Source organism: Naegleria lovaniensis (genome assembly GCF_003324165.1).
Source record: "Naegleria lovaniensis strain ATCC 30569 chromosome Unknown tig006, whole genome shotgun sequence".
Lineage (NCBI taxonomy): Eukaryota > Heterolobosea > Eutetramitea > Acrasida > Naegleriidae > Naegleria > Naegleria lovaniensis.
Window position 1 is genome coordinate 229,769 of NW_025407828.1, and position 22,894 is coordinate 252,662.

The 22,894-nt window shown below is 37.1% G+C and overlaps 10 protein-coding genes across 10 annotated transcripts; 8 read left to right on the top strand and 2 right to left on the bottom strand.

Moving 5' to 3' along the window:
• Positions 1 to 31: 31 nt before the first annotated feature.
• Positions 32 to 3,398, top strand: C9374_013346 (uncharacterized protein; the record flags this gene model as incomplete). The annotated part of the gene is made up of 2 exons (XM_044689212.1): positions 32 to 666; positions 773 to 3,398. The coding sequence occupies 2 exons, from the start codon at positions 32 to 34 to the stop codon at positions 3,396 to 3,398; spliced, it is 3,261 nt and encodes a 1,086-aa protein (XP_044553755.1).
• Positions 3,399 to 3,653: 255 nt separating this feature from the next.
• On the top strand, positions 3,654 to 4,338 carry C9374_013347 (uncharacterized protein; the record flags this gene model as incomplete). The annotated part of the gene is made up of 2 exons (XM_044689213.1): positions 3,654 to 4,018; positions 4,146 to 4,338. 2 exons carry the CDS (start codon positions 3,654 to 3,656, stop codon positions 4,336 to 4,338), a joined length of 558 nt encoding a protein of 185 aa, XP_044553756.1.
• Positions 4,339 to 6,383: 2,045 nt separating this feature from the next.
• C9374_013348 (uncharacterized protein) lies at positions 6,384 to 8,041 on the top strand (the record flags this gene model as incomplete). Its single annotated transcript, XM_044689215.1, has 2 exons — positions 6,384 to 7,243; positions 7,330 to 8,041. The coding sequence occupies 2 exons, from the start codon at positions 6,384 to 6,386 to the stop codon at positions 8,039 to 8,041; spliced, it is 1,572 nt and encodes a 523-aa protein (XP_044553757.1).
• A 473-nt stretch (positions 8,042 to 8,514) lies between these two features.
• Positions 8,515 to 15,022, top strand: C9374_013349 (uncharacterized protein; the record flags this gene model as incomplete). Its single annotated transcript, XM_044689216.1, has 2 exons — positions 8,515 to 10,279; positions 10,335 to 15,022. 2 exons carry the CDS (start codon positions 8,515 to 8,517, stop codon positions 15,020 to 15,022), a joined length of 6,453 nt encoding a protein of 2,150 aa, XP_044553758.1.
• Positions 15,023 to 15,128: 106 nt separating this feature from the next.
• C9374_013350 (uncharacterized protein) lies at positions 15,129 to 16,188 on the bottom strand (the record flags this gene model as incomplete). Its single annotated transcript, XM_044689217.1, has 2 exons — positions 15,129 to 15,714; positions 15,803 to 16,188. 2 exons carry the CDS (start codon positions 16,186 to 16,188, stop codon positions 15,129 to 15,131), a joined length of 972 nt encoding a protein of 323 aa, XP_044553759.1.
• A 355-nt stretch (positions 16,189 to 16,543) lies between these two features.
• Positions 16,544 to 18,010, top strand: C9374_013351 (uncharacterized protein; the record flags this gene model as incomplete). The annotated part of the gene is made up of 1 exon (XM_044689218.1): positions 16,544 to 18,010. The coding sequence occupies one exon, from the start codon at positions 16,544 to 16,546 to the stop codon at positions 18,008 to 18,010; it is 1,467 nt and encodes a 488-aa protein (XP_044553760.1).
• A 172-nt stretch (positions 18,011 to 18,182) lies between these two features.
• C9374_013352 (uncharacterized protein) lies at positions 18,183 to 19,452 on the top strand (the record flags this gene model as incomplete). Its single annotated transcript, XM_044689219.1, has 8 exons — positions 18,183 to 18,202; positions 18,346 to 18,425; positions 18,516 to 18,587; positions 18,699 to 18,707; positions 18,770 to 18,862; positions 18,940 to 19,220; positions 19,273 to 19,333; positions 19,400 to 19,452. 8 exons carry the CDS (start codon positions 18,183 to 18,185, stop codon positions 19,450 to 19,452), a joined length of 669 nt encoding a protein of 222 aa, XP_044553761.1.
• A 107-nt stretch (positions 19,453 to 19,559) lies between these two features.
• On the top strand, positions 19,560 to 21,188 carry C9374_013353 (uncharacterized protein; the record flags this gene model as incomplete). The annotated part of the gene is made up of 1 exon (XM_044689220.1): positions 19,560 to 21,188. The coding sequence occupies one exon, from the start codon at positions 19,560 to 19,562 to the stop codon at positions 21,186 to 21,188; it is 1,629 nt and encodes a 542-aa protein (XP_044553762.1).
• Positions 21,189 to 21,308: 120 nt separating this feature from the next.
• Positions 21,309 to 22,084, top strand: C9374_013354 (uncharacterized protein; the record flags this gene model as incomplete). The annotated part of the gene is made up of 2 exons (XM_044689221.1): positions 21,309 to 21,757; positions 21,808 to 22,084. 2 exons carry the CDS (start codon positions 21,309 to 21,311, stop codon positions 22,082 to 22,084), a joined length of 726 nt encoding a protein of 241 aa, XP_044553763.1.
• Positions 22,085 to 22,286: 202 nt separating this feature from the next.
• On the bottom strand, positions 22,287 to 22,877 carry C9374_013355 (uncharacterized protein; the record flags this gene model as incomplete). Its single annotated transcript, XM_044689222.1, has 1 exon — positions 22,287 to 22,877. One exon carries the CDS (start codon positions 22,875 to 22,877, stop codon positions 22,287 to 22,289), a length of 591 nt encoding a protein of 196 aa, XP_044553764.1.
• Between the last annotated feature and the right edge of the window lie 17 nt (positions 22,878 to 22,894).

The window sequence follows — 22,894 nt, forward strand, 5'->3', positions numbered from 1 at the left end:
ATTCAAAAAAATATCAATCTCTGAACACACCATGATCGGAAAGCTGTTTGGAAGCAAGAAATCATCCAAAGCTGTGGATGATGAATTGTCTCAACTCGAAGTGTCATCCAACAACACTCCCTCTACAGGTAATACTGGCAATACCTCTCCTCCCGTGGATGATTCCAACATGGTTCATAACACGGAGTGTATCCATAACAACGATCCACAACAACACACATCATCCTCTACCGTGGCAATAGATTCTCCATCCATCGCTACTGCTGCTCTCAATGTACCCAACAGTATTCGTCATCTTCCATTGGACAAATTCATCTCTGTTCATTTGCCAGGAGAAAAGTTCAGTGATAAAGCATCGACATTACTTCCACTTGTTGAACATCATGTGAAATGCCATGTGACCTATCCTCTCGTTCAAGTCGTTTCAACCATGACTTTCAGAAATGCAAATAGTAAGACTACTGAAGGTGAATTACTTTTACCAATGCCAGAGGGTGCTACTCTTATTGGTTATGCCATGGAAGTGAATGGAAAACTCATTCATGCAGTTCCAGTAGAAAAAGAGAAGGCAAAAGAAGTGTTTGAAGAAGAAGTGCGATCAGGTGGAAAAGTTTCAATGATTGAAAAGGTGACTCAATCCAATTGTTTTAAAACAAGAGTTTATCCGTAAGTATTCACAGATTGTCTTCAAATTATGTTGGTGGATGATACTGAGCGTTTTTTGGATGTCTTGCTCACAAATCATTTTCATGTTTTTCATTGCTTTCAATAGATTGCCCTACAACACAGACAAAACCATTCAAGTGACCTATCAAATGATGCTTCAAGAAAGAGTTCATTCCCATGACGACCATCAAGTTTCAGATCAGGGTGTTGTGAAGGGAAGTGCTTGGATTCCACTTTCTTATTTTGATTTTGCTTCATTAAGGCCAGAAAGTAAAATCGAGTTCACTCTTAATGAAACATCATTGCAAGGCTACGACACTGAGGTATTTATGGAAACTTGTCACTCAGAGACAGACCACAATTCTGAATTATTATGGTCCAGTAAGAATAAGGAATCAAGCGTAAACTTCAATGCACGTTTTACATTGACCAAAAAAGATTTGAAAGAAAATATGCTTGGATTCAATTTAACAGTAACCAAACAATCTGATAGTATTAATGACATTTTACTTGCCGTGGAGGATGGCTACTTTATGACATCTATTCCAGTTCCTAACTTGACCAATGATATGAGAAACAAAGCTAGAGTTGGTGACAAGGTTCAAATCTTGTGGGATTGTTCTATGAGTCAAGCAGTTCATCATGCCAAGAATGTGAAAATTCTACAAGCCATTGCAGAGAATGTTGAAATGAAGTCAGTCGTATTATCTCTTTTCAGCAATTCCATTATATCCACAAAGGAATTTAAGTCTGCAAAGGAACTTCATTCATTCGTAATGTCAGAAGAACATTTAATTTATGATGGAGGATCTAACATGCTGTTACTAGACAAGAATCTTATCAGTAAGAACGTTGATTATTGCATTGCCTTTACAAATGGTGTTCACACCATTGGACATGAGATTACTCCATCTTGCAGCTTTGAAAAACCTATTTATTTCATCAATACTGCCCCTGTTGTGAATGCTTCATTATTGAAACATATTGCTACCAAGAGTGGAGGTATTTATTTGAATGCCAATGAAATTTCAGAGCAAGAATTGTTGAACGCAGTAGGAAAACCAGTCTTGTCGTTTGCTGTGGCTGACTATGAAGAGAGTGAATTGGAAGAGGTCTATCCCAATGAACCAGTAAGCCTCAAGGAAGGTGAATTGTTTAAACTATTGGGCAAGTTCAACAAGAAGTGTAACAAAAAATCAGTGAATATTGCAATTTCATTCCGCTATGGTAGCTCTGTATTCAAAGTTCAAGAATTAGAATTACCAGTAGACGTATCGAGCAGTCAAGATGCAGCTGCCATTATTCCATTGTTGTGGGCTCAACAAAAGATTGACTCACTCTCCGCCTTCCCTCATCTCTTTAAGGATGAAATTCGTAAGATTGGACAAGATTTTAGAATTGTCACTGATAATACTTCACTTGTGGTGCTTGAAACGCTAGATCAATATCTCAAACACAATATTACTCCTCCAGCGACACTGACTGATGTATACCAACAATTCCAACAATTGAAACAAAAACAAGAAGATGATGAAAAGAAGAGAGAGCAACAAAAGCTAGAGCGTGTCATTTCTCAATGGAACCAACGTGTTTCATGGCACAAAACTGATTTTAAAGTGTCCAAGGAACGCGAATTGACCTCCAAGAAGAAATCTTTGGCAAGTGATTCCACAATAGAAAGAGAATGTTGTAGAAGCAGTGCTCTCTCTCGAAATTGTTGTCGAAGAGAATGTGCAGGTGCCAGATGTTGCATGAGTGAAAGCGTTGACTCGCTCATTTCTATGGATGACAAGAAAGAGAGCAACGAGGAACAAGGATCTTCATCGGTGGCAGGATCCATCAAAATCAAACCATGGACTCCTGACTCGGCTTATTGTGCTGCTATTGCTGATTCCAAAAATCCTTACAAGGAATATTTGAAACAACGAGAAAGTCTCAAAGATTCTCCTGCTTTTTATTTGGATGTGGCCGATTTATTCTTGACCAAGTTAAAGAATAATGAATTGGGTGTGAGAATTTTATCCAACATTGCCGAATTGGAATTGGAAAATACTCAATTGTATCGTATTGTAGGATATCGTTTGGATCAAGCCAATGAATTGGAATTGGCTGAATGGGTATTTGAGAGAGTGAAAAAGTTGTCACCTGGTGAACCTCAATCATACAGAGATCTTGCATTAGTGAAGGAACGAATGGGTAAATATAGTGAAGCCATGGAACTCTTTAATAAGGTGATTACAGGAAAATGGGACATGAGATTTGATGAAATTGAATTAACAGTTGCCACTGAAATGAATCATTTGTTGTTAAATGATAAGAATTTACCAATCATTGACAAGCGATTGATTCATCATTTTGATTTGGACATTAGAATCTCAATGGCTTGGGACACCAATGATGTTGATATTGATTTACATGTCGAAGAACCATCTCCTCATGGCGAACATGCTTACTATGCTCACAATCGAACTAGAATGGGTGGTTACGTTTCAAGAGATTTTCGTCAAGGTTATGGGCCAGAAGAATACATGTTGAAAAAAGCACAAAAAGGAATCTACAAAGCAACCACCAATTATTTTGCAAGTCATACACAGAATTTAACAGGTGGAACAACAGTATTGTGTACGTTCTTTACCAATTACATGAGAAAGGATGAAAAGAGAATGCAATCCACCATTCGTCTTTCCACTAACAAGCAAGATATTGTCGTGTGTGAAATTGAAATTGCTTAACAAAAGAGTACTGATCATCAATATCGTGGTTGTTGTATGCGAGAGTTGATGGTGTTGTTGTTGTTGTTGTAGATTTATAAATATTTTTAACTTTAATGGAGCTTGGGAAACATTCATCCGTCGTGAGCCGCGTGTGCAATTCTTGAATGGTTTGTCTCTCTTCTTGATCTGACAAGCAAAAAATAGAACAAAAAGGATCAAATCACATCTCATTTCTTGTCATCGAATTCTTCATCTTCCGCAAAGTTAACCATCATGGCAAGAAGTAAAAAGAAATTCGGAACCAGCACCTACGACAGCGATGAATACTCAACGACAGCGAGTCGAACCTATTCGAAGAGAGTATTTAGAAAAACGGTCCGAGATGTGGTTTCTCAAACAGGAAAGACCATCGTTGCCGACGTGGATCAAGTGCCACATCGAGCAAGACGAAGATGGAAGAAGGGAATTTTCACCTCAGAAAGAGAAATGGTCAATCACATGGATGTGAAGAGTAAACATCAAGAGTTGCATGAATTTATGCATGCTAAGGAAGAATCTAAAAACAATCTCAAAACAGCTCAGCAAAAAGTGAAATTTGAGGCGTGGTGTGAATCAAAACCAGCTCATGTTGTGAAAAAGTAAGTCATGGATTGATTCACCAATCCCATGGAATCATATATTGATGAAATTTGTGTTATTGTTCACTTGTCTACGAAAAAAACGATCATGATTTGACATTACAATACACCTTAATCTCATATATAGGACACTTAAAAAACTAGAACGAGAAGGAAAAGAAACAATTTTTGATGCGGATAGTACAGATAGCGAAATTGAGAAAAAAGTTGAACAATGGGTGAGCAGAAATTATATGCAAAGCATTGGAGAAACGAAAAGATATTTAGAGACTGAAAGTCTACAATGCTTTTCTGAATATAGATCATGGAAGAACAAGTAAAGCTTGTAGAAAATGGAGCATGAATGGAAATACCATTCGTCACCATAAAGTACACTGTGTTATTATTCAATTTGTTCATATTAACCCTTTGTAAGTTGTTGTGATCGATTTCAGTGGAAATGTTGTGGCTATAGTATCCCAAAATATGAGAGAAGAAACAACGCATGCTCTTTTTGCTCTACCAATGATTCGGCAATGTTCCATTCAAAACTTATGCATCTCCAATCTATTGAAATTGATCTAAAATTTAAATCTTTTCGAAAAATATCAAAAGAGAAGAAATGAAGGCTCGCTCTTTGGCTGCCTCCAAGATTATGAATAATTTTTAAGAACAGCCTGTTCTCTCGCTCACTCCTTTCTCCATCATGGACTGCAAACATTTTCTCTTCTCAGCAAATTGATCAACAATTTAATTCTTACAAGTTCCATCCCTTCAGAAGCACAACTATCAGCTTTATTTCACATCCAAATGTAGGGAGTACCCTATAAGGGGAATATTCGATGCCGAGGCTAAAGCTTGCCTACTCTACAGCCCTACACACACACATGAGTGTGCGAGGGATGGTGGTTCTTGTACACACATTGGTGTGGTCGTTACTCACTCAACATGGACACGTCGAGTGTTTCCAAGTCGTCACTCTGTGACTGGTTCATCTCCATGTAATCGTGTTGTTTGTGTTTCTTTGGTGGCTAATCTTGTGGCTCCTCGTTCAATTGGTGTTGATTCATGAGGAAGATGTTCTTACTGCCATTCCAATCACGGGCAAGGGTAAAGGCACACGCTCGATTCGAACACTGAAACACGTGACTACCTCCAAGCTGCCAATTCACACGACCACACTCGGAACACGTTTTTGAAGTGTAGTGTTCAGAGACGAGGTGAACCTTGCACTATTTAAAGCTTGGGGTATGAAAATCAAAAGTCCTTCATTAAGAAAAGATAAGCTGTTACGACCAATCCGTTTGCATTGAAATATGGTAATTCAGATGGGATACTCTCATTGTTTGTTGTGTGAAACCAAACTCCCTGTTTTAGCGAATGATTGAATTTAAACAAAGTGTTGAATCGTTTTTTAATTGCCTTTTTTAAGAAGCTTAACAAGTTTGAGCCTCAATCGAGATTGGGATAACATGTCGGTTAATATCTAAGTTCCATGTTAGATTGGACGCTTGTGTTAAAATGTAGGTGCACCAAAAACAGTTCTGAACAAATGATCGTCGTCTTGTCCCCACAGGATACTCTTTTTGGTGAATGTTAACACAATGTTTTGATGCATAAGTGCGTTGAGTTGAGCGAATCAGCCCTTCGAGCACTTTAAAAAAAACAATCCATGTTTGACAACAACTCGCCACTCCTTTCGCTCAACCAACATGGAACAATGCATCACCACACACATACATTGTCCACAGACACTTCATCAAATTACCTGCCCGTTAGAAAGAATGATGAGTCCCAAAGAAGATCCTCCATGACTGAGTGTCAGCACTTTGAAAAGGATTTTTCGGAATTTTCTTCGTTGAATCCAAATACCCAGAAATGGAAACAAATGTTAAATGTTCAGCTTATTCTTGTAAAATATGGTGTTCTTTTAGATTACTTTCTTGTGGGGTTGCACTCCTTCATGAACAATGGCGTTTGCAAAACAATTGTTCTCTTGCTCACTCTATTTACAGGGTACTCGTTTAGCGTGGACCTATTTAAAAATGTTGTCAAGAGATTCAGAATCCTCAATGCACTCTCTGTCAGTGTCAAAAAACTTCTTATACGTTGGCTCTGTTCTTCCAACGAGTTGACCACCTCCAATGTACAGACCGTTAACGTGGTTCTAAGTCTGTTCCTGTTCAGCATTCGGTTTTTCTTTTTCAAAACACACACCATGCTGTTACTGCCCTTGAAACTCATGATTATTGGAAGCACCTCTAGGATGAACAACTCTTTGTGGAGAATCATTGTTCCTTTCTATTTCGTTACGCACTATCTGGGACGTATTTTCTATCGATTGCTGTTGTCGTGGGTCCACTATTCTCGAAATTCCTCGAACACGATGGATGGATTTTCATTCATGTACAATGAGTGTATGCCTCTGATATCCGAATGTTTTCCATGTATACTTTCCATGTTGATCTTTTCTTTGTATATTGTTTCATTCACGGAATGTCTCAATGGAAAGGTAGATCAGCTCAGTGTTGCCAGTGAACAATTATCCAACGCCTTGCAAACACGAGAAAAGTTCATTTCCAACATTTCACACGAGTTCAGAACTGTATGCTTATCGAGTTTGGGAAGTATTGAATTATTGAAGGACACCAATTCCTTGACTGCAGAACAAAAGGAGCTCTTGGAAAATGTGGAATGCTCCAATGGAATGATTTTGAGTGTGATTGAGGATATCTTACATTTTGCAAGAACAGAGAATATTTCCACACATCAACCAAACAACAATCGCAGACACTCTCAATCAGATATGATGACCTTAGATTTTGAATTAGCCTCATGTTTACGCACCATCTATAACATTATCAGAGGTTATTGTAAACCACTAAAAGTACATGTTGAGCTAGAATTGAGTGAAGACATTGGTGAGAACTTGCTGGTTCATGGAAGTCAATCCAGTCTTCAACAATGTTTGATCAATTTGCTCAGTAATGCTGCAAAAGCATCAAAGAAAGGCCAGACCATCACTTTGAGATGTGGTCTAAGCAAGCAAGCCACAACTACTAATGATCATCATGTGAATCCTGTTGTGGGTAAAAAGTGTTCATCCTCTCGACAATGGTTTGAGTTTAAAGTTATTGATCATGGAAAGGGAATTGAAACACAATATCTGAACATGCTCTTCCAACCGTTTGTGCAGTTGAACAGTTTCAGTAATTGTGGAATTCCAGGAACTGGTCTCGGATTAAGGTACGTTTTTCGTTTTTGATGATTGTCTCATGTTAACCTAATCATTTGGCAATGTTTATCCCATATATGAATGACTCTTCATACAGTAATGTGAGAAATAATGTATCCTTTATGGGAGGAAAGATCAGTGTACAATCTCAAGTCGGGAAAGGAAGTACTTTTACCTTAATGGTTCCATTCCAAGTGGTCTCTAACAATGAAAAGGTTGTACCCTCACCGTCAGTTGAGAAGGAAGCAAATGCAGAACATGAAGTACCAGCAACTTGTAGTGGTAGCCTGATGCAACGTAGACGCAGCACTAGTATTTCTCAAAGCGCTGTCATTTCTAATTTATCAAGACAAATGGAATTTCAAAAAACCTATGTCGAGAAATACATGAGTGCGGAGAAGGAGAACCGAAGAAGAAATAGTACAACTCTTGAACATCCTCAAATCCTTATAGCGGAAGACAACGCTATCAATCGTATGATCATCATTCGATTGTTAAAGAATGTTGGATTTGAGGCTGAAGCGGTTTGCAATGCCCAGCAATTGTTGGAAAGGTTCAATCCAAACTATCACCGTTTGATTATTACTGATCTCAACATGCCTCCAGGCATGGATGGTTTGCAAGCAGCTCAGGAAATTCGAAAATTATGCTCAAACAAACATGAAAAGTCTCCTGCCATTATACTCCTTACAGGAGATGGCTTTTCAGATCATTCGGATGATATTGAGAGAGGTATTATTGATATGATCTTGTTAAAGCCTTGCAATAAGGAAGATTTAAAAAATGCCGTTTCTCAATTCTTGCACTGAACCATCAAGGCCAAAGTCTTGGGCTCAATCTCGGACCATCATATTAATCAATTATAATCATGGACATTCTCGCTCCTTATGGATTCATGCAAGAAAGTTTTGAGGTGCTTTGGATTCATGCAGGAAAGTTGAGTTTTCAGCAACAACCTGCGTCATGTCAAAAACATCCGAGACTCATCCTCACCTGTATGGATGCGTTGTGTTCGACGATAAAGCCATTTTTTCCGCTGTTTTTTGATTCGTGTGCAGGACTTCCTATTTTCAGAACTGTCAAACACATTCCACATCGCCATCTCGAAAAATTTGACTTTTCATTGCGTCTTCCACTGGAGTGAGTGACCACATTGTGATCACAACGACATCGATTCACACAAACCTTCACCGATTCACACCACAACAAGGTTCTTTCAGCTGTAAAAACCTTGTCATTCACCTGAACACTCGTGTAGTTTAGTCAACCTCTCTTTCTGCATATGCGTACCAAAAAACCACTTTTCAATCACATCAACGAACGGGTGTTCACCCGTTTGATGATCTATTTAATTTTAATAATTTATTCGTCATCGTCGAGCACAATAATATCGTCTTTTGGTGTCAGAGCAGCAGGAGAAGTGGAAGTTGCCTATCAAGTCTCCAATGTAATGACCAACTTGGAGAACACTCTCTATGGTGCAGTGGTACATCCGGATGGCGATTATTTGATAAGCGTTCTTGGATATGTCTACAAAATTAATCAAATCACACTCGTCCGTACAGTTTTCACTGGTACTGGAGTACAAGGAGCTGCTGTCAATAACGTGGCAGCATCATTGGCTCAATATAACAATCCCACCCAACTATCCATGGGTACTAACTATGTTTATATTGCAGATTCATATAACTATGTCGTACGGCAGTATGATTTAGGAACAAATATGGTGTCCTTCGTTTATCAAGATTCACCAATTGCTGATAGAGGATTGCATGGTGTTGCGGCTGCCAAAGATGACTCCGTCGTCTATATTTGTGATGAAGGAAGAGGTCAGGTCATTAAATGGACCAGACAGACGAGTACTAGTGTTGTGGTGGCAAATGGATTGTTTAGGCCATTGGGACTGACACTCACACCTGAAGGAGATTTGTTCATTGCTGATGTCTATAATCATGTCATTCAAAAGTTATTTTCAAATGGCACCATGATCGTTTTTGCAGGCACAGTTGGACAATCAGGATATAGTGGTGATAAAGGTCCAGCCACTTCAGCTCGTTTAACTTATCCACAAGGTGTTACTTATAATTCTGCTTCAAAAGAAGTTTATATTGTAGATAGACACAACCATGCAATTAGAAAAGTAGATGTTCACGGTATAATCACTACCATTGCAGGAAATGGAACGGCAGGTGCACCTGGTTATCTCGATGTCACACAAGCATTGTTTAATTATCCTGTGGACATGTCATTCCATGGCTCAAAGCCAGAATTTCTAATTACTGATACGTTGAACAAAGTGCTACGAAGACTTATCATTACTTGTGTGGATAGTACATCCTACGTATTGTCTTCTGACTTTTCTACTTGTTTACCACTATGCTATAAAAAGCGTAATGTGGATCCAACTGTTTGTAGTGGAAATGGTACATGTATTGGACCTAATCAATGTAATTGCAATTGGGGATACTATTCTTCAGAGTGTGCCTTGTATAATTGCTATGGTGTCATATTCAATGACACTCGAGTTTGTTCAGGAAGAGGACAATGCTACAAGCCAGATAATTGTAGTTGTATCCCTAACTATAGTGGAAATAATTGTGAAACCTTTTACTGTTATGGAGTTGTGAACTCAAACACTGCAAGTGTTTGCTCTGGACATGGAACTTGCTCTTCCCACAACAACTGCACTTGTAATCCAGGATATTATGGTAACAATTGTGAAATGCATGACTGCAATGGCATTCCTTTTAATTCTCCCTCTGTTTGTAATGGAAATGGAACCTGTACAGCACCAAACACATGTTCATGTAAAACTGGATATAGTGGAACGAATTGTGATCTTTACTACTGTGATAACATTCTATTCAATAGCTCAAGTGTTTGCAATGGCCGAGGAAACTGTATTTCTCCAAACAATTGTACTTGTAATTCCTCAGAATATTTTGGTCAATATTGTGAAAACTTTAACTGTTTTGGAATTGTGAAAACAGATACTAATACTGTGTGCTCAGGAAACGGTACATGTACCGCACCAAATGTTTGTTCATGTAAGTTTACAACTCATATGGCCATTGGTATTTGACAATTTGACTATATATTAAGGTAAAACTGGACCAACTTCACAAACCAAGTATTACGGTAATCAATGTCAATACCATAGTTGCAATGGAATTCCATCTAATTCCACTAATGTTTGTTACTCGTTTGGATCGTGTGTTGCACCAGATGTTTGTGTGTGTCAACCTGGTAGAAACGGAACATTTTGTGACAATCCTGTCTGTTTTGGAATACCAGCTGATGATACGCAAAAGGTCTGTAGTGGAAGAGGTACATGTTCAGCCACAGACAAATGTAATTGTAACACAGGATATGGAGGAGAGTACTGTCAATATCCAATATGTTTTGGTTTATTATCAAACAACTCAGAAGTGTGTAGCAAACATGGTACTTGTACAGGTCCAAATGCATGTCAATGTAATCTTGGATACGACATTGACAAAAGCACGTGTAATGTCACTAGTTGTTTTGGTTTCCAAAGTACTGACATTTCTGTGTGCTCTTCTCAAGGAAAATGCTATGAACTAGACAAGTGTACTTGTTTTGACGGATTTGTTGGCAACACTTGTCAATATCATGGTGTGCAATTGGATGGCTCAACTTCTGTGATTTATTCAAGCAAGAAGACCTTAACATCCCTTGCTCCTTCCATTTCATCAAAATCTTGTTTGGAACTATTCCCAGAAGATTATTCCTTGTTAGGAAATCCAAACAATGTTGAATGCAAATGGGATGCATCGGAATTTAAAATCTATCTTGGATATGGTAATAAGATTGACAATATGAATCTTTTAAGATTAACACCCTATAACATCACTTTACAAGTAGATACTACAGCTGCTAATACTCAAAGACAAACTTCACAAAACGCTATTACTTTGGATCTAGCTCTCACTTCTTATCCTTCTGGTTTGGATATCATTGTCAGAGCCTCATCTAAAAATACTTATCAAGCATTCAGAAATGTGTCACTTTCTTGGATGTGTTATTCCTCAGATTCTTCTACTCCAGTGTCCACACCATGCGTGACTTCTGTTCAGAATTATCTCTCCAATTTAGCAGACAAACCTATCATTATTATTCCAAGTAGGTTATTTACAGAGCTCTCAGGCTCTGTGTATTACAGACAGCTTCCATTGGCAATAGAAGGTAAAAACGGGCTTGCCACTGCTTTTACTACTCGTTTTTATTCGATATTATATGCAAGAGTGACTTATCCCTCATACAATATTTTGAGTGATACTACCATTGTCGATCAAAATAGATTTTTGGATTGTGTCGGAGAGTCATGTATTCTTGAGGTTGCTCCTAACGGTGCAAGTAGTTTGATGAGTTATGCTTATCTTGGTGTGTTTGCAACCTTGTCATCTTCGTATGAAAAAGCTCAAATGATTCGAATTGTGAACTATCAACCATCTACTGCCAGTGTATTTGATTCAAGCTATTCTGGTGAGCTTCTTGTCATTGGTGTTGCTACTGTACCAACAATTAGCTCTATTAAGCTTTCATACAAGGCATATGATAAGATTAATCTTGTGATGACCAATCTTGAAAAATCATATTCACAAGAAAGTAACATTACCATTGGAGTTAAAATAATAGATCCATACATCTCTAATTTCACACCAGCGACATCAACATTCACCTATCAATGGAGTGTGAAGGATGTATTGATTAATGCGGATGTTATTTCTCAAACTTCAACAAGCCCTTCATTACGAATTCCAGCAGGATTTTTAAATCCGGGTGACTACACGGTTGCACTATCCTTGGTCATTGCTGGGGATGGTAGTAACAACAATGACAATCGAAATGTGACAGGAACATTTGTAGGAACGTTTACTGTGTTAAACTCGTCCATTTCCATTCCAAATATTAATATTGAACCTATACCAGCAATCTCACCCTATGGTAGAAATTTAGTGTTAACTGCAAGTATTGCTTCACAATCTGCATGCAATGTGACATGGACGTTACAAAGCGGATCACTGAGATTGACATCGAATCTCTTGTCTGGTAATTCATCGAATAGCAGTTTTATTACAGAAAATACTGTTAATGAAGCGATCTATGGTACCAACAATGTAGTAAGCAAATTGATCATTCCTGCTGCCTATTTACAAGCTGAAACAACCTACACGTTTGCAGTGACTGCATCCAATCAAGATGGAACATCCTATGCAAGAGTTTCTACTCGAATGGATGCCAAACCAAGATTCTATTGTGAAATTTATGACCCATCTTCTAAAATGATTGCCTATGAAAGCCAATTTGTGATTCATTGCATTCACAATGTGGAGAGTGTATCGAGTTATTTGATGGAAGTTTTTTCTAATTCCAATAACAAACGTATGGTGGTTCTGTCGAATACTCCAAAACGATGGGTCATTACTCGATTACCCTATGCTCCCAATGGAATTACCATTTCTGTCACTCTTATCAACACGAGTGGATCTATAGCAAAATTGCAACAATCACTCTCATTGAATTTACCTTCAACGCTTGCTCAAGATTCATCTCTCACAAATACTTTGAATTATGTTCGTTATAGTTTCAATAATTGGAGAGGAAATGAAACTCTGAGAATGGACAGTGCTGTGACCGTATCAAGTCTATTTTCATTGCTTGAATATTCAGTGAATCAACAAGCAGCTGGATCAATTACTAAGGCAACTTCTGATGCTCTTGCTTCTTTATTGATGGATATGATTTCTGTATTGAATGGTATTCCTGAACTTGGTGTTAATGTCGATGAAAAGATTCTTCAATTAGTTCTTTCACCGTTAAGAAATGTATTCACCATGCTTTATTCTCAATCTCCATCGAGCATTGATGCACAACTTACAAATATTTACAATTGGTTGAATTACTTCTTGAATGCTGCTGGAAAACATTCAGATCAATTCTGTTCAACTGCAATCAAGTCATTATTGTTAGATACCAATCAAGTTACTGAAATTGTAGACTTGTTTGGCATTTGGAGCACAAAATCTGTGGAATTTACCAAATTATTGGCATCTATTGCAACTTTGGCTAGAAATGTAAATGCCATGTCTGGAAATTCATCAACACCCTCCTCCATTCCACTTCAACTGTCGGGAGGTCAAGCACTTTTTGAAAGTGTTTCACAATTGAATCAACTCAATGGAAAGAAAATCTCTTTATCCAAAGCACTGATTGAATTTCCACCCAATTTTGCATCTCAAATGTCACAAAATGGAATGGCATCCAGTGTTTCTGTCGATATTCTCTCTTCTGTGAACACGGCATCCGATGAAAAGTCCATATTAAGTCCTATCATTTCTCTCTCTTTATTATCTAAGGATGGTAGCAGTGTCGTGAGTGTGAAAGGTCTCTCCATGTCCTCTCCCATTTATTTACACTTTAATGGAGCATCATTTATGCAGAATACTTCAAGTATGGGTACCAGTCTTAATTTAACTTGTTTCTATTATGACTCTGTATCAAGTCAATGGAAATATGATGGATTAACCTCCAATTTCACAATTTTAAAGAATGACTCTGGACTCATTACATATAATTTGATGTGTGCCACCACTCATTTAACATCCTTTTCGGTCATGAATATTCCTCAACCAGCACAATCTCAAAGAGCTCCAAGTCCAACCATTGACAATTCTGGTATCATTGCAGCCATTGTAGTTCCAATTTTATTGGTCTTGATCTTTGTGGTCATTTTGGTGGTCATTGGTGTTGTAATCTTTATTGTGTATCGTAGAAAGAAGACTCAGAGTGAACTTGAGAGCGTTCCAACTTCTAGAACCATTCAAATTGAATTAGGAAATGAAACTGGACTTGATGCTTCCTTCTTCCCATCGGACGAAAGTGTGAATTTCAAACCATTGAGTCAAGGAAGTTCTGTTGGATCTTCTGGAACTGGATTTGATCCCATGTCACGTTATAAGAACTTTATTAGAATTGGACAAGGTGCATTTGGTTCAGTTTTCAAAGCAGAGGACACAAGAAATAACAAGATGAAAGCTCTCAAAGTCATTAAATTTACAAATATGGAAGAATTGAATACCATGATGAAAGAAGGTACTCAATTAATGAACGTTGAACATCCAAATATTCTCAAAGTGAATGACTTCTTTGTGGATAAGGGTAATATTCTCGTGATTGATATGGACTTTTATGAACATGGTGATTTGAGCAAATTGACAGCAGCTGAATTCCATTGCTCTGAGAAGATTATCAAACAAGTGATTTATCAAATGTGTGATGCATTGGATTATATTCACTGTCGAATGAAACTTATTCACCGTGATGTGAAACCAAGTAACATCTTCATTAAGGATCTCGATGAGGAATTCATTCAAATTGTTTTGGCAGATTTTGGTTTGGCAAAAGCTCAAAGTAATAACTCGATGAACAATTCTTATGCAGGAACTCCACTGTTCATGTCACCTGAACTTGGTTTGGGCGGTAAATATTACGCAAACACAGATATTTACAGTTTGGGTGTAGCCATCTACCAGATCATGACCAAAGATACTTTCACATCGATCAGCAATATTTATATGGCAAAGGAACCTGCAGCAGTGAAAGAATGGTTGAGATCCAAGTTGCAAGAAGGTCAGGAATACTCTGCTCAATTGATTGATATTACATTGTCCATGTTAGAAAAAGATAACTTGTCCAGACCTCAAGCTCAGGACATTCTCAATAACCCATACTTTGACGATCAACGAAGAAAGAGAAAGAAGAAATAAACAATTGCAACAATAGTTGCTTCCAGTGAACCTGTTCAGAAATAGTGTTGAGTCATATTAACAATAAATAACTATTGTAATAACTTAAATCATGTTTTATGTTACATTAAAGCTTTGACATTCGTTTCAAAGGTTCTGTTATGAAATCTTCATAATTATAGGGCTCGTGTAAAGCCTCGCCGAAAGACTTGGTTTTTTGGAATTCTTTCAGCATTTCATCTTTTCTGTAAAAACAATCATACACCCATTTCTCAATCTTTTCATCATCGTCATAAGGAATGTCCTTGATAGGAATACGGCGCACGTGAATATGAATTCTCTTTCCTTTAAATGGTTTTCTCATGAGCTGCATAATTGACACAGGTCCATCTTCGTAAGCAATAGTAAAATCATAGACGTATTCAATGTGAGAATCTGCAAAATTAGAGACAGTTGCTTTGAACCCTTTCACTCTTGGAGTCAATACATATTCGGTCGGCTTAATTCCTTTTTTTTCACAGAATTTTTTACAAGCTTCTAACTTTTGAGGAGTGAATCTCGTTCCTTCCAGGAATGAAATAATCCAAACAGGTATTTTGTGACTCTTGATATTTCCGAAAACTTTAGCAATGGAATCCTTGTCTTTTGTCCAATTACGAGTCATCATAATGTGATTTAATAAATAACATCCCCATCCAACACCAGGAACATATCTTTTCAATTATCAATGGATAGTTATATGAAAATGAATAATATTAATAATATGAAAATTAATTTCAGTTTCATGGAAATGATACTTACTTGATAATTTCCTTCATCATGAATTTTGTATGTCCGAGCATTCCTTTTCTCATTCCAAATGTTTGAATCAATATAAAATCCGTATCTGCGACATGATTCGAGATACAAATACTATTCTCATATTTTGGAATTTTGTCGCCATACCAAATCAACTCAACCTGATCCAATTGTTCCAATACAAATATAAACGTCCAATATCCTCTTCCGGCCCACATACAATAAATCTTAAAAACCAAATCTCCAAATCCAAAATATTTCAAAGGAGTTAAAAGTATCAATCCGATCGTCATGATACCACAATAAAAACATATGGCAAACACGAGCGTGCAAAACCGAATGAATTGTGCCAGAGAATAAATAGCCTTCATGTTGTTGTTGTTTTGCATTTTTTTTGTTTTTCTAATCGGAAAATTAAGGATTGGAAAGTTCAAATAACGAAGAGGTTCTCTTGCTTGTTGGAGAATTTTTAAAAATTGAGTATTTGCAAGTCATCAGTTACTGTCTAGCGTTTACGATGTAATCACATGGATTCAGAGATTGTTCACCTATTTTAAACGAGTCATCATTTGAGGGATGAAGGATGGGAAAGGCTTGAGTGTTGTAAACACACCACAATTCCTGAAATCATTCCAAACCTTGCCACCTACACAACCGTCAACGCGCTTTTCAAAGTCCTTTTTCAAGAATTTCGCATTTCAATGATGGTTCAACGGAATTGCAACATTTTCGAAATTGAATAAAATGAGCATGAACCAAGTGGAAGCCTTTCATCGACTCGAAGAAGAGAATAGACTCTTGAGAGAGAGAGTGAGAGAGCTGGAAGAAAAGTTAATGGCAAAAGCATCGGGATTGGAAATTAATCACGAACAACATCGAATCAGGACCAAGGAAGAAGTCAAGTCTGACCATACTGCTGAACAATTAAAAGAAAAGCTTCCATATCTCTACAATGAATTGAACAAGGAGTTGAATAATGACCAAATTGCCAGATTCAGTAGACATTTATTGTTGCCAGAAATTGGAGTGAAGAGACAAGCTAAATTATGTAACGGAAGTGTTTTGTTGGTGGGTGCTGGAGGTTTGGGCTCGCCTGCTGCCCTTTTTCTTGCTGCAGCAGGTGTTGGAAAATTAGGTTTTGTGGATTTTGATATTGTAGATTCTAGTAACCTTCATAGACAAATTATTCACAACGAACATCGTACAGGAATGCTTAAAACATTATCTGCAAAAATGTCTTGTAAACTTTTGAACGAAAATGTGAATATTGAATGCTACAATCAGCCCTTCTCCGAATTGAATGGATTGGAGTTAGTCAAACAATATGATGTAATTATGGATTGTAGTGACAATGTCACAACTAGATATTTAGTGAATGATGCATGTGTATTGGCAGGAAAACCACTCGTGAGTGGAAGCGCTGTCAAATTTGAAGGACAATTAACAATTTATAATTACAGAAATAAGAACGTTAAAGGCCCGTGTTATAGATGCTTGTATCCAGAGCCTCCTCCACCAGCAACCGTAACCAGTTGCTCGGATGGAGGTGTTCTTGGTGTGGTTCCAGGAATCATTGGCTGTCTTCAAGCTTTGGAGGCCCAAAAATTATTAATGCAAATGGATGATGAAGAATCTGTGAAGAATCATTGTGAAATTTTGGTACAGAAAATGCTTTTATTTAATGCTAAAACTTGCTCATTTAGAACTGTCAAGATAAGAGGAAGGCAGCCATGTTGTAAGGTTTGTGGAGATCATCCTACAATCACAAGTTTAATACCAGAAGGAACCTCTCTGGTGTGTGCGGATAAAATTATGACTCAACCTGCAGATGCTCTGAGTCCGGAAAATAGAGTCACAGCCCAAGAATATGAATCAGTGTTAAAGAATAATCTGAAGAATCATATTTTACTTGATGTCAGAGAAAGAATTCAATTCGACATTGCTGCTCTTCCTCACGCTATCAATATTCCTCTTAAACAATTAAGTAAGGAAGAATCTGTTCAAATGATTAGAGACGAAATTTCAAAACGTTCCAATAACTCAGCTACAATGTGCAATGATTATCCAATCTATGTCATGTGTAGACGAGGGATTGCTTCAGTTTCTGCTACCAAAACACTTCTTGACCTTGGGTTCACAAACGTAAAGAATATTGATGGAGGAGTCAATTCATGGAGAAGGAATGTCGATCAAGATTTTCCTCTGTACTAATTCTCAAACTTTTTTGAATAACATGCATTTACTGAGGTGGTTTTTACTCTTGGCAGCTCTTTTTCAACTTGCTTCTCTCTTTACCAAGGCAAATCAATGTTCATCAACGTCTCTCCCAACCACCATCATCAAACTTCCCCCGACAGCTACCACAGTTACCCATCACAAAAATATGCCAATACTGGGAATATTGTATGTACTCAACTCATCAACACCTTCAAAAATCTTTATTTTCATTTGCTTTTTGGACATTGTACAATATTATAAAACCGATCATTAATGATTCAAATTTGATCATCATCTCTCATAACAATATTATAACAACAATATAACAGCGGAAATAAGAATAGCAATACTTTCCGTCCAAAGAAATCACACGGAGGAAAGAGAAAGGAGTTACATAAATTAGCAAAAGGTATGTTGTGTGCGAGCGAAAAACCATCATCATCTGTTTCTATATATCATCCATGTATGGTCAAATGATGATCTTGTTCACGAATAATAGCTACACTTGGAAGTGGTGATTTGAGTCAAGCTGTTAAACTCCCACAAGGGGAAGAATTGAATGATTGGCTCGGTATGTTATCAGTTGTCTTTATAGAGCCATAATACATGTTTTTATTATGTGCACTTCATGTGTGCTGTCAACAATGGAATCACACCTTTCTCCGTCTTAACCTTGATGTAGCTGTTCACAGTAAGTAAGAAGCCAACGAATGGTATTGATTGGGGAAATTATTGTCATCATCATTGCAACAGCTGTCGATTTCTTCAACACAACCAATTTATTGTACGGAAGTATTTCAGAGTTTTGTACAGCTTCTTCATGTCCAGTCATGTCCGCTGGTGCTGGTAAGTGTGAACACCATATTTAGTATGTGAAATATCTGTGTGATTTCCTAAAACCATTGATCGTACGATTCATGAAGAATTTGAATATTTGTGGATGAATCCTGAGGATAATATCACAAAACCAATTCGTGTTTCAGCTCCTGAATATATGGACTTTTTGATGGGTTGGATTGAAGCTAGGATTAACAATGAAGCATTATTCCCACCATCGCCTGATGTTCCATTCCCAGCAAATTTTAAGAGTGAAGTGAAACAAATTTTCAAACGATTGTTTAGAGTCTATGCTCATATTTATCACTCCCATTTCGAGGAAGTTAAAAAGTTGGGAGAAGAAGCTCACTTGAATACTGCATTCAAGGTTTGTTTTTGGATGAATCATTTACACGTTCTTGAATTGTTGACATTATAAGCATTTTTGTTTGTTTGTTTTTGAGTTTGATCTTGTATCCAAGAAGGAAGTTGAACCAATGGGTAAGTCTCAAAATTGCTTTATTTCACTAATAGTTCCATTCATTATCGCGCTGTACACTCTCATAGTTGACATTATTTTAAGTTTACTTCCAAACTTTGCCTCAAAGCTTAAGAAGTAATTGTGTACAACAAAGTAAAGTATGTGTTCTTCTTCAAAGCATTCCTATTGAAATTGAACACGTTTCCACGACAACGCTCCTCGGCTTCTTCAAACATTGAAAAAAAAATGCCCTCTCATTCTAAAAAGCATGGTCATTTGTATGTTCGATCATCGGAGTTAGCTTCTCGTAGGAAAGCAGAAGCTGAGCATAAAATCGGAAAATCGCTTCCCTTCTATCATTGCTGCTTAACATTCCAGCCAATAACTGGTGAACCAGTTGCTACACGTGATGGATATATGTTTGATATTTTAAATATTTTACCGTGGATTCGGAAACACCATATTCATCCAATTACTGGAGAGCCATTAGAAATGAATAACTTAATACGATTGCATATTAAAATGAATGAAGAGGGGAAGCCATATTGTCCTGCTACAAATAGAATATTCACTGAGCAATCTCATATTGTTGCCATTGCAAAGACTGGAAATGTATATTCTTGGAATGGTATTGAGAATTTAAATTTAATAGAAGGTGATGTGATGCATGATGTGCTGACGAATGAGGAATTTACAAAAGATGACATTATCACCATTCAAGATCCCAAAAATCCTAGAGATATCACAACCATGCATCATCAAGTTGAACAAAAAATTCAAGAAGAAAAAAAGAAGAGAAAAGCTTCAGAAGAATCTTCAAATTTAGAAAAAGTATCAGAATATATCAATTTAAATAGTTCCACTTCTAAAGTTTTAGAAGAAATGGAACGAAGAAAAAAGAAAAAGCTAGAAAATAATGAGGAAGAACAAGAACTGAAAAGTCATGCCCTTAGAGGCGACGAGAAAAGCTTTGGTGTGCTAAGCAGTGACACAAAAGCTTCGTCACTCACTTCTTCTGTAATGAATGTTCGAACCAAAAGCCATGAATCTGAAAAGATAAATGAACAATATTGGAAAGATAAATTTGCACAATACGACAGAATTAAGAAACAATTTAAAGACAAGAAAGCATACGTTTCTCTACACACAAATTTTGGAGACTTGAATTTTGAGTTGTATCCATATTTGTGTCCCCAAACATGTGATAATTTTATTGAACTGTGCAATAGAAAGTATTATGATGGTATTAAATTTCATAGACTCATCAAAGGTTTTATGATTCAAGGAGGAGATCCCACAGGTACTGGAAGAGGAGGAAAGAGTATTTGGAATAGTGACTTTAAAGATGAAATTTCAGGCAAGCTTCGGCACGATGCTTTTGGAGTTTTGAGTATGGCCAATAGAGGTCCAAATACTAATTCTAGTCAATTCTTTATTACATTCAAACCTGTACCACATTTGGATAACAAACACACAGTTTTTGGAAGACTAGTTGGAGGATCTAAAGTTTTGGAACTTATTGAAAAGATCAAAACTGATGAAGAAGACCGACCTATCGAAGATGTTATCATTGAAAAAACAAGTGTGTTCTACAATCCATTCGCTGAAGATGCAAAAATACAACGAGAATTAGCAAGGAGTCAACAAGTAATCACTTCGCTCCCTAGCAATGTCTCAACAACAGAGAACACCGCTCGTGATGAAGAGTCTAAGGAACAATTTGGTCATTGGTTTTCGAATCCTTCTGGGCTGAGCAAGGTCAGCACTGGGGATGTACCAGGTGCAGCAACCTCTCACTCAGTTGGAAAGTATTTGAAATTGAACACGCGCAACACTCAGGATTTTCTCCAATCACTCTCTGGAGAAAAGAAATAAATCTTTACAAAATCGAGTACTCGGACAGCACACCATACTCCATCAATGATCATCTTGACTGAATGATAATGATGAACTATCTTAGAAAAAGCGCCAAATTTTACAATTGAATTAAAAAAAATGAGTTCGTTGATCAAGCAACAATTACTTTTACAACAACAGCAACAGCTTCAACAACAACAATTACTTGCAGCACGTTCTAACAGGGCTTCCTTATCCCTATTAAAAAAAACAATTCCGAGGAGTCCGTTTTATTCTGTCACCTCCACCAAACGTTATGATTTGTTACAAGTTGGTGATGTCAAAGATGAAACCTATGTCATTCTAGAGGAGCCTATTGATGGAGATTTTACGAATGATGTGAACTCTGAGCTGTATGAAATTGCATTTCTTGTTAATCAAATGGTTTTTTATGTTTCCTATCAATTTGCACAGGAGATAACGAGAGATGAAATGGAAGAATTGGAAAAGTTTGAGCAAGAATGTTGGATGGAAGAATGTGAAAAATTAGAAGCCATACATATCAATGCATCATCAAATTCCACACAAAAACTATCCAATACGTCCAAGTATGTAATGTGAATTTAGATGATGTTGTAAGCAACAATTGTAATTATAGAAAAAAAGGCATGAGCAAAAGCAAATCTTCCAAGAAAGCAATAGTAACTGGTACTGCTGACGATCTTCCTCCACTGTTCTACGATCCGATTATGAATGTGACCTCTGATGTACTTCTTAAAAAACCCAGAGAAAATGTCGTTCAATTTTCTTATAGCATTCCTCTTCTAGGAAGTACCAGCAATACTAGTGGTGGAATGTTAAATAAGAGGCTATCAGAAATTGCAAACATGCTGGCGGAAACTATTAAAAGAGAAAAGCGAGAAAAAAAAAATTAATTATAGGAACTGGAAGCCACTAATGAATAAGGTGGGAGGGTTGGACAAATTTTGAAAGGTACATAGTGGTAAACGTTTGTTCAGTAAGTGGCGTGTTGAACAAGCTGGAAAGGGTAATTTCTGTCTCCTCCTCAGCCTTAGCTAAAACATTCACATTTTCAGCTTGTTCAACAAGACATTCATTGTTAGCTAGAGAAATGACTTAGAGGAATTTTGTCTCTGTTCTTGAGGTAAATTTTTTTGAAAATTTCGAAGCATTGTTCGCTACATCCAAAAGACGCTTCTTATCCACAGCAGTTGTTGGGTTTTCTATATCTCTGTCTCTGTCCCATGTTAAAAATCCTTTACGTTCTAAATCTCTACGTTCCTTTTCAGATTTGCTGTTTGCTTTTTCAAGCATGTGTGCCTCGAGTAATGATTTTGGTTTTGAATCATGTTTTGACTGATGTTCCTGTAAATATTTATCAAATATTTCTACCAATGATGATGATGACGATGATGATTTGTAATATTCTTTGGTCTCTTTGTCTTTAAGGAGTTGGAAATGCAAATTAAACATATCTTCTAGTAAATTTCGAACAGACCGATCTTCAATTTCACGAATATCAACCAAACATCCATCATCTAAATCTGCAAATAAATTCCTCAAGTGATCCGAATCATTGGGATACATTGACAAGAGCGTGTCAAGCATAGAAGAGAGGGGTAGAGTCGCTGTTGCTTCCTCTTCTTCGTATTCATATTTTACTTTTTTTGATGATGATTTGTGCGACTTGTCTTTTCGTTTGCCCATTTTTTTGAAAATTCTTT